The sequence below is a fragment of the Musca autumnalis genome, unplaced genomic scaffold, assembly GCF_047663935.1.
Source record: "Musca autumnalis isolate F117 unplaced genomic scaffold, ASM4766393v1 scaffold_3, whole genome shotgun sequence".
In the NCBI taxonomy this organism is placed as follows: Eukaryota; Metazoa; Arthropoda; class Insecta; order Diptera; family Muscidae; genus Musca; species Musca autumnalis.
This window is the reverse complement of record NW_027411866.1, coordinates 214854540-214865143: the sequence shown is the minus strand read 5'-3', so window position 1 is coordinate 214865143 and position 10604 is coordinate 214854540. Positions and strand designations below refer to the sequence as shown.

The 10604-nt window shown below is 39.6% G+C and overlaps 1 protein-coding gene across 1 annotated transcript; it reads right to left on the bottom strand.

The window, feature by feature from the left end:
* Positions 1-6595: 6595 nt before the first annotated feature.
* LOC141398888 (uncharacterized) lies at positions 6596-8589 on the bottom strand. Its single transcript, XM_073976658.1, has one exon. It carries the CDS (start codon positions 8393-8395, stop codon positions 6641-6643), a length of 1755 nt encoding a protein of 584 aa, XP_073832759.1. The 5' UTR covers positions 8396-8589; the 3' UTR covers positions 6596-6640.
* Positions 8590-10604: the final 2015 nt, after the last annotated feature.

Genomic DNA, 10604 nt, shown 5'->3' with positions numbered 1-10604 from the left:
CTTCTTTTTCTTTGTTTTTTCATAGTAGGCGGTGTTTTGACGGGGTGAGTTACTAGCCCAACGCCCAACCCAAGTTTTTAACGTTCTTATGGGTGAACGCGCGGCACATGTTAGCTCACTACCTTCAACGGATGTTAAAGGCAGCTCCCCAGGTGACACCACGGGGAGGTCAGTGTCCACTTGAGATGAAAGAGGGACCAAGATAAATCCTGGGCTTTGCCATGTTACAGAATGAAGTCCGTAAATTCTACCAAAGAGTGAAACATCGAACTGATGGCTTTGGTGCAGGCACATTCTCCTGTAGGGAGCAGCAAGGTAATTTGGTAACTGATACAGATCGTATGCTAAGGTTATGGAAAGAACACTTTCCACACAAACTGTTGGTATCCAATAGTACTGAAGACGACGAATATACCACAGATCCAATCCCAGAAGATGGTATTGAATGTATACCCCCCAGCCAAGATGAGGTAAAACAGCAATAAACCGGGTGAAGAATAATAAGGCAGCAGGAGCCAATGGCTTACCAGCCGAGCTGTTCAAAACCGGGGACACCCGCTGATAAGGTGTATTCATCAGCTAGTTAGCACCATCTGGCAGGAAGAACGAGTACCCGAAGACTGGAGATAAGACTGTATGATCTAACTATAGGGGCATAAGTCTACTCCCGATTGCCTAGAAGATCGTGTCAGGGATATTGTGCGAACGACTAAAGCCTATGGGCAACGAAATAATTGGGCCATACCAATGCGGCTTTAGACCTGGCAAGTCGACCATTGACCAGAATTTACCCTGCGGCAAATCCTGGAGAAGACCCAAGAGATGCAGATCGATTATAAAGCAGCCTTCGACAACCCACTACGTACAAAGGTATTCCAAGCCATGTCTGAATTTTGTATCCCTGCAAAGCTCATTCGGCTTTGTAAAGTGACTATAACTGACATGAGATCATTAGTTAAAATAAGAAAGAACCTCTCCGAAGAGTTTTGTACCAAAAGAGGTTTCTGGCAGGGATACAGCCATTCGTGTGATCTCTTCAACATACTGCTGGAACAGATCACACGAAAGGCAATCGGTAAAATAAGTGGCACAATCTAATCTATCAATCAATCTAGACCAATAGCCACATGTTACTTGCTTATGCTGATGATATAGATATCATGGGTGGATCAGTAAAAGAAGTAACTGATACCTTTATGAAGGTCGAAGGAGAATCTGCTAAAGTGGGTCTGGCGGTAAATGGCGGGAAGACTAAGTTGATGGTGTCGACGCGCAATGCGTCCATAGAGATCGGGTCAACTGTTGACGTTGGTTCCTATAATTTTGAGGTAGTAAAAGACTTCGTCTACCTCGGCACCGCTGTAAACACAACAAACAACATCAGTTGTGAAATAAAACAAGTAAAAAAGTATCAGTCGACAGAGATATACCCTCAGCCTGTGCAAATTGAAACATTTTTTTCACAAAAAAACTTATGTATTTAGGGGCTTTCAAAATTAAAGGAATAGACCGACATAGACCAATGGGGTTGCCATACGGGGTTTTTACACCATTCGGGCTATTTTCTCAAGAGGTATGGACTTGCCCCTGAAACAACTTTTACCATCGTAATTGAGGCAGCGAATGTAAGTTGCTTCATCAAAAATCAAAGTGAATCAATAGCAGGTCTTAAAGTAAACTTATTCAACATTTTGTGTGGGAGGTACCGGATGGAGTGGATAAATATAGTCCATATTCGAACCTGATCTATATCTGGTAGATATTATGAGAATGCGCAAAGTATGGAAGTGACCGATTTCACTCCCATTAAGAGTTATCGTGCGCACAATTTTTCCGAACATTTTTGAACTTTTGTGGGGTAGGTACCTGAAGGAGTGGACCGATATGGTTTATCTACGAACTTAAACTAAGTTTGGAAACAATATTACGAAGGCCAAATTTTGGCCGGAATCGGCATATCCGTTCGAGAATTATCTTGCGCTTCCACCCATAAACATGGTGTCATAGGGTTTGTTTTTCAACTTTCAGGCTATTTTCTCAGGAAGTATGGACTTGCCCCTGAGGAAACTTGTACCTTCGTATAGGGGACAGTGAATACACGATGCTACAACAAAAACCAAGGCGATTCGAGAGCAGGTCCTAAACTGAACTTTTCCGAAATTTTGTGTGGGAGGTACTCGACGGAGTTTACCGATTGAGTCCATATTGGAACCCCATATAAGTCTGGTAGAAATTTCATACTGTGCAAAGTATGGACCAAATCGGTTACTCCCTTCAAGAGTAATCGTATGCACAATTTTTCCGAACATTTTCGAACTTTTGTGGGGGAGGTACCGGAAGGAGTGGACCGATATAATCCATCTTTGAACTTGAACTAAGTTTGGACAAAATATTACGAAAGCCAAATTTTGGACCGAATCGGCAGATCCGTTCGAGAGTTATCTTGCGCTCCAACCACTACACACGGTGTAATAGGGTTTTTTGTAACTTTCAGGCTATTTTCTCAGGAAGTATGGACTTGCCCCTAATGAAACTTACAGCGTCGTATAGAGGACAGCGAATACAACTTGCGTAAACAAAAATCAAAGCGATTCGAGATCAGGTCTTAAACTGAACTTTTACGAAATTTTGTGTGGGAGGTACCCGAAGGAGTGGTCCGATTGAGTCCATATTGGAACTTCATCTAAGTTTCGTAGAAATTACACGATGTGTAAAGTATGGACCAAATCGGTTATTCCCTTCAATAGTTATCGTGCGCACAAGTTTTGCGACAATTTTTGAACATTTGTGGGGGAGGTACCTGAAGGAGTGGACCTATATGGCCCATCTTCGAACTAAAATCAAATCTGGACAAAATATTTCGATACCCAAAATTTGAACCGAATCGATTGATCCGTTCGAGAGTTATCGTGCGCACCAGCCAGACAGACAGACGGACGGACATTGCTAGATCGACTCAAAATTATCTGAAACGCATATCGTACAAATATACTTGGGGTCTAAAACCATTATTTCGATGAGGCACATTTTTGGTCGTATCTTATTAAAGGCTAAGGGTATAAAGAGCCACATCTCATCAAACAAAAATAACGCTTTACAAAACACTGAAACTACCCGTGGTGATGTATGATTCCGAAGCCTGGGTACTTGCTTAAGCAAACAAGGCAGAACTTGGTGTGTTTGAGAGAAAAATTCTTCGAAAAATCTACGGTGAATCTGCGTTAAAGGTGAATATCGACGTCGCATGAACCACGAGCTGCATCTGCTATACAACGACATCAATATAGTTAAACGTTTCGAGATGCTACGATGAATGAGCGATGATGAACCATCTAAAAAGGCGTGTTAATACGTGCCACGTGGTGGTGCACGCAGAATTGGCAGGCCAAGGAATAGATGAAGCAAACAAGTGGAAGAAGAGATGAAAAGTCGCGGTATTCCACAAAGCGAACCAAGAAACAGAGAGAATTGGAGATGTTTTCTTAGTTCGGCTTATGAAACCAATATTCTGTAATGGTCCATTTTGAGACTGAAATATATGTAATTTAGGTTCCCACCAAAATTTTTCAACATAGGTCCACACTTTAATATAGACCTCGTATAAAAGCGCCGCCCTATTGGGGACTTTTTATACCCTCAGCATTTATGCTAACGAGGGTATATACACTTTCATATGGGCAAAATGTGCCTCATGGAAATAATGGTTTTAGACCCCAAGTATGTTTGGACGAAATGTGTTTCAGACAATTTGGAGTCGATTTAGCAATGTTCGTCTGTCTGGCTGGCTGGTGCGCATGATAACTCTAGAACGGGTGAACCGATTTGGTCCAAAATTTGGCTTTCGTAATATTTTGTCCAAACTTAGTTTAAGTTCGAAGATGGGTTATATCGGTCCAATCCTCCCGGTACCTCACCCATAAAAGTTTGGAAATGTTCGGAAAATTTGTGATCACTATATATCTTGAAGCGAGTAACTGATTAGTTCCATACTTTGCACATCGTGAAATTTCTAACAGACTTATATGAGGTTCCAGTATGGACTCAATCGGTCCACTCCTTCGGGTTCAGTTTAGGACCTGTTCTCGAATCTCTTTGATTTTTGTAGTACCAACCTGTATTCTCTGTCCCCCATATTGCGGTATAAGTTTCATCAGGGGCAAATCCACACTTCCTGAGAAAATGGCAGTAAAGTACAAAAAACCCCTATAACACAGTGTGTAGTGGTTGGAGCGCAAGATAATTCTCGAACGGTTCTGCCGATTCGGTCCACAATTTGGTCTTCGTAATATATTGTGCAAACTTAGTTTAAGTTCGAAGATAAGCCATATCGGTCCACTCTTTCCTAGGTACCTATCCCACAAAACGTCAAAAATGGGAGTGACAGATTTGGTCCATACTTTACCCATCCTAATATATCTACCAGACATAGATCGGATTCCGATGTCCACTCCTTTGGGTACCTCTCACACACGATTTTGGATAAATTCACTTGAAGACCTTCTCTCGAATCACTTTGATTTTTGTTGAAGCAACTTACATTCGCTGCCTCAATTACGGCAGTACAAGTTTTTTCAGGGGAAAGTCCATACTTCTTGAGAAAACAGCCCGAAAGTTGTAAAAAAACCCTATGGCACCATATGTAGTGGCTGGAGATCTCAAACCGAATACTGCGGTCGTCCACACTTTGGATTTTGAAATTTTTTTCGAACATAAGATGAAATTGGTGCTTATAGGTCCACTCCTTCCGGTACCTCCCCCACAAAAGTTCGAAAATATTCGCTAAATTGGTACGCACGATTTATCATAGACGTAGCAACTGATTTGGTACAAACTTTGGATCTCTAAATATTGACGAAACTTAGTTTATGTTTAAATTTGGGTCATATCTGTCCAATCCTTGTGGTACCACCCACACAAATGTTCAACATTTTTGTGTAGTTAAGGGTTTGTTCGAGGATCCTTTGGACATTTTTTACTGAAGGGTTTCCTAGTGGCCCTGTTTATGTTTTTCGTAGTCTAGTGTGATAAAAAAGCCCTATCTATCGATATTTCCGAACATTTTTGAACTTTAATCCTATCCATACTTTTGTCGGTTCATACGCCCAATATTTATACCCTCAGCCTTAGGCTAAGGAGGGTATATACACTTTGATACGATGAAAATGTGCCTCATCGAAATAATGGTTTTAGACCCCAAGTATGTTTGGACGAAATGTGTTTCAGACAATTTGGAGTCGATCTAGCCATGTCCGTCCGTCTGTCTGTCTGTCTGTCCTGCTGGCTGGAGCGCACGATAACTCTCGAACGGATGAACCGATTCAGTTCAAATTTTGGCTTTCGCAATATTTTGCCCAAACTTAGTTTAAGTTCGAAGGTGAGCTACATCGGTCCACTCCTTCCGGTACCTCCCCCACAAAAGTTCGAAAATGTTCGGAAAGTTTGTGCGCACGATAACTCTTGAACGGAGTAACCGATTTGGTTCATACATTGTATAGCGTAAACTTTCTACCAGGGTAATATGAGGTTCCAATATGGTCTTAATAGGTCCACTCCTTCGGGTACCTCCCACACAAAATTTTAGAAAAGTTCAGTTTAGGGCCATCTCTCGAATCGCTTTGATGTTTGTTTTAGCAACTTGTATTCACTGCCCTCCATACGACGGTACAAGTTTCATCAGGGGCAAGTCCATACTTCCTGAGAAAATAACAGGAAAGTTGCAAAAAACCCCTTTGACACCTTGTGAGGTATTTGGAGCGCAAGATAACTCTCGAACGGATCTGCCGATTCGGTCCAAAATATGGCCTTATTACTATTTTGTCCAAACATAGTTTAAGTTTGAAGATAAGCCATATCGGTCCACTCCTTCAGATACCTCCCCTACAAAAGTTCAAAAATGTTCGGAAAAATTGTTCGTACGGTAGCTCTTGAAGGGAGTGGCCAAATTTGTCTATACTTTACACATCCTAATATATCTACCAGATATAGATCTGGTTCAAATATGGACTATATTTGTCCACTCCATCCGGTACCTCCCACACAAAATTTCGGATGAGTTCACTTTAAGACCTGCTATCGATTCACTTTAATTTTTGTTGAAGCAACTTGCATTCGCTGCCTCAATTACGATGGTAAAAGTTTTATTAGGGGCAAGTCCATACTTCTTCAGCAAACAGCCCGAAGAGTGTAAAAACTCCCTATGGCACCATATGTTGTGGCTGGAGATCCACTTCCATAACGGTCAATGTCGATCCATTCCTTATAGTATCTCCTCCGTAAAACTTTTTATCTTTAATGCTAATCAAAATTTTTGTCGGTTCAAACGCCCAAAATATTTAAAACCCCCTAAATACATACGTATTTTGGGAAAAATTGTTTCAATATACACAGGCTGAGGGTATATCTCTGTCGGCAAAGCCGACTGATACTTTTTTACGTGTTTGAAAACACATAAGTTTTTTTTGGGACAAAAGTATTCCATTACTCACAGACTGAGGGTATATCTCTGTCGGCAAAGCCGACTGATACTTTTTTACTTGTTTCATGTGTTTTTTTTACTTTTTTGTAACTTCATTCAATAAATTGAAATTACCCAATCTTTCAAACCTTTATTATTAATATTTTATTTTGTAATTAACAACATTTAAAACTTTTTATAAAAGCGAGTAAATTTACAATCAAATGCATCAATAAATTCCGACATATTCATTAGCATATAATTGACAACTTCCGCATCCTCATCATTGTTTTCACAGAAACAGTGGACGGCATTGATGAAGAACATTTGTTTGAGTTGTTGCACTGAAGTCATGTTGAACATGGTTTGTAATCGCCCGGCCTCCACCTCAGATTGTAGGGATGGAAGAAATACCTCAAGTGCCGAATTTAGACTTGTAAGATAAGACAAATTGGAAACATCTCTTGTATTGCTGTCATCCATTAAATAGAAGAGATCAAACATGCGTAGAGCCATAAAAACGCCTAAAGAGCTGTGTTTGAAAATCCGTTCATAGGCGAGATGATACATTGGGGGTCGTAGTACAGCGAATGGTACACGGAGCAGATTGTTATTATCGTCATAGCTTAAATTCGTATCCCAGTTGGTGATGGAATATGTTGCTGTATTTGAAAATGTTTCCAGTTTTATGTTACCGGGCCCTTGACTTTCCAGTTCGTAATGGAATTTTAATAATTTCAAATAATTTCCATAATAATCATTGTTTTGAAGATTCAAATTTTTATAAAACGTTGTCAAGATTTCAGTGGCCTTTTCTAAAGGTGGAAAATTTCCCACTTGCAGTTTCATCATTCCCAGTTTTGTAAAAATTTCTTGGGGTACTATGGCCTCGTCTTTAGCCATTTGTAGGGTTTTGTTAACACTTTTCACAATATTTTCAAACATTTGCTTGATTTGAGGTATTTCATCCAATAATTCTGGATGTAATTGCAGGTGGATGCCTTCCATGGCGGGATTTAAGAGACTGGTACTCTGCAATAAACATTCGTGGGGTGTAGCACGTCGATTGGCCTTTTCCAGATGGAGTAGGAAACGTACTTCCAAATAACGGCAAAGGAATTTATCATCATACTGTTGGAGCAATTTATCCAATCCTTCCATACAGACCGTGTTCCTAACCCTGAACTTTCTGTTGTCATATAATTTCTCAGCTGGCACTAGAGCTGTAAGGTATTTTTTTAACCATCCATAGGGCAGTTCATTAAATTTATAAACTTTTTCCGTTCTTTGTTTTGCTTTAACTTCCGCAAATTTATTTTCAAACTCATCAATTTGTTGCCATAATTCCATAAAATCAATGGTATCGGCAGGCAGGGTTATGCTAGTGTTCAAGCTCTCCATATTACTCTCGGTTACATACTCAAAGTCATCGTGTATACTAGACCATTGATCGACAAGCATATCATTGAAACCATATTTACGAAATGTGGCCATTGTTGAGGGCCAATCGAAAGTAAGGCGTTCTTCATTCTTCACCGGAGTGAGTAAGGCCCAGGTCATATTCTCCTCTTTCTCCAATCTATGCATGAGTTCTAAAGGTTGATATTCTTGACTCTCCTTACAGGACTTATAGAAATTTTTCACCAATTTCGCATAATTTGGCATATCCCCGAAAGACGTATTTTCCAAATATTTCTTTACTTCCACATTACCGCTGTAGTGTATCATGTCCATCATTGAGGTGTAATCTCCATCCAAATGTTTGTCCAACCATTTGGAGCACACATACGAATAGAATTGGCTGCAGGCACTGAAGTCTCCATCCAAATTTTGCATTACCACGCGGTAGTGTTTTTGATTAATGGCATTCGAATCGGAATTCTTTGTGCAGTTGACCAATCCGATGATGACCATCAATAATAGTAACACGAATTTCTTCATTTTTATTCCTTCACAAATGTTCTTCTCTTTTTTTTTACTCAACTAGCGTTAGTAATCTTGTCTTTACATTCCATAATGAGACTAATAATCAAACTGATGCATGTTCAGCATTTATAGGAATAAATTTCAGTATTTTTAATTTGCTTTCGCCGTTTCCAATCATCTCACTAAATAGAAGATGAAAATGCTCGGTTAGATTAAATGAACCAGCATATATTTTTATAATCGCAAATCTCTTATCTCAAGGTCAGAAAATATGTCATATAAAAAAAAAACGATGTAACATCTAATCAGGTACGTACAAATGTCAGAACTGCATTTTGTTCGGCGGGGTATAATTTTTCAATCAAATATATACATATGTACGTATACGATTAAAGAAAAAAAAAAAACAAGTAAAAAAATATCAGCCGGCTTTGCCGACAGAGATATACCCTCAGCCTATATGCATCTAAACTTTCATCTACGTACAAAATTTTGTGGCTCTTTTTGGACATTTGAATTTGCAGAAAAAAAATGTGCATTAGGATTAAAGTTCAAAATGTTGCGGAGGAGGTACTTGAAGGAATGAAACGACATAGTCCTTATGGAAGTTGACCTTATTTTGAGGGTCACATCGATTTTCGATTGATATAGCGCCCACTAGTCACATTAGTGGGTCATAGTAAAACTTTTGGAACAGTATGTCAGGAAGCATGGACTTTTCCACGGAAAACATAATTTCGCTGTATACGGGACAACAACGCACAGCATCGGTATACATTTCCCAAGGATCTTCGAACATGCCCTAAACTGCACTTAGACCCCTCCTCCGCAACATTTTAAACATTAATCCTAATCCACATTTTTTTTTCTGCGAGTTCAAATGTCCAAAAAGAGCCACAAAATTTTGTACGTAGATGAAAGTTTCGATGCATATAGGCTGAGGGTATATCTCTGTCGGCAAAGCCTCAGCCTGTGCAAATTGAAACACTTTTTTCACAAAAAAACTTATGTATTTAGGGGGTTTCAAAATTTTGGTCGTATGAACCGACAAAAAAGTTGATTAGGATTAAAGTTCAAAAATTTTGCGGAAAAGGTACTTAAAGAAATGGACCGACATAGACCATGGGGGTGCCATAGGGGGTTTTTACACCCTACGGGCTGTTTTCTCAAGAAGTATGGACTTGCCCCTGAAACAACTTTAACCATCGTAATTGAGGCAGCGAATGTAAGTTGCTTCAACAAAAATCAAAGTGATTCAATAGCAGGTCTTAAAGTGAACTTGTCCAAAATTTTGTGTGGGAGGTACGGGATGGAGTGGACAAATATAGTCCATATTCGAATCTGATCTATATCTGGTACACGCAGAAAAATTTATGTTAGAAATATGTTTGGATCCAAACAAATATATGTTTGGGACCGGTTGCAAACAAATATATGTTTGGATCCAAACATAATATGTTTGGGTCCAAACAAATATATGTTTGCAACATTTTGTAACATATCTCAATTTGATATGTTTGGGTAAAACATATTTTTTATCTGTCTGTCTGGCAGGCTGGTGCGCACGATAACTCTCGAACGGATCAATCAATTCGGTTCAAATTTTGGTTATCGAAATATTTTGTCCAGATTCGATTTAAGTTCGAAGATGGGCCATATAGGTCCTCTCCTTCAGGTACCTCCCCCACAAATGTTCAAAAATTGTCGCAAAACTTGTGCGCACGATAACTCTTGTAGGGAATAACCGATTTGGTCCATACTTTGCACATCGTGTAGTTTCTACCAAACTTAGATTAGGTTCCAATATGGACTCAATCGGTCCACTCCTTCGGATACCTCCCACACACAATTTCGGAAAAGTTCAGTTTAGGACCTGGTCTCGAATCGCTTTGATTTTTGTTTACGCAAGTTGTACTCTATACGACGCTGTAAGTTTTATTAGGGACAAGTCCATACTTCCTCAGAAAATAGCCTGAAAGTTACAAAAAACCCTATGACACCGTGTGTGGTGGTTGGAGCGCAAGATAACTCTCGAACGGATCTGTCGATTCGTTCTAAAACCTTAGTTCAAGTTCAAAGATGGATTATTTCTGTCCACTCCTTCCGGTACCTCCCCCACAAAAGTTCGAAAATGTTCGGAAAATTTGTGCGTACGATAACTCTTGAAGGGGGGTAACCGATTTGGTCCATACTTTGCACATTATGAAATTTCTACCAGACTTAG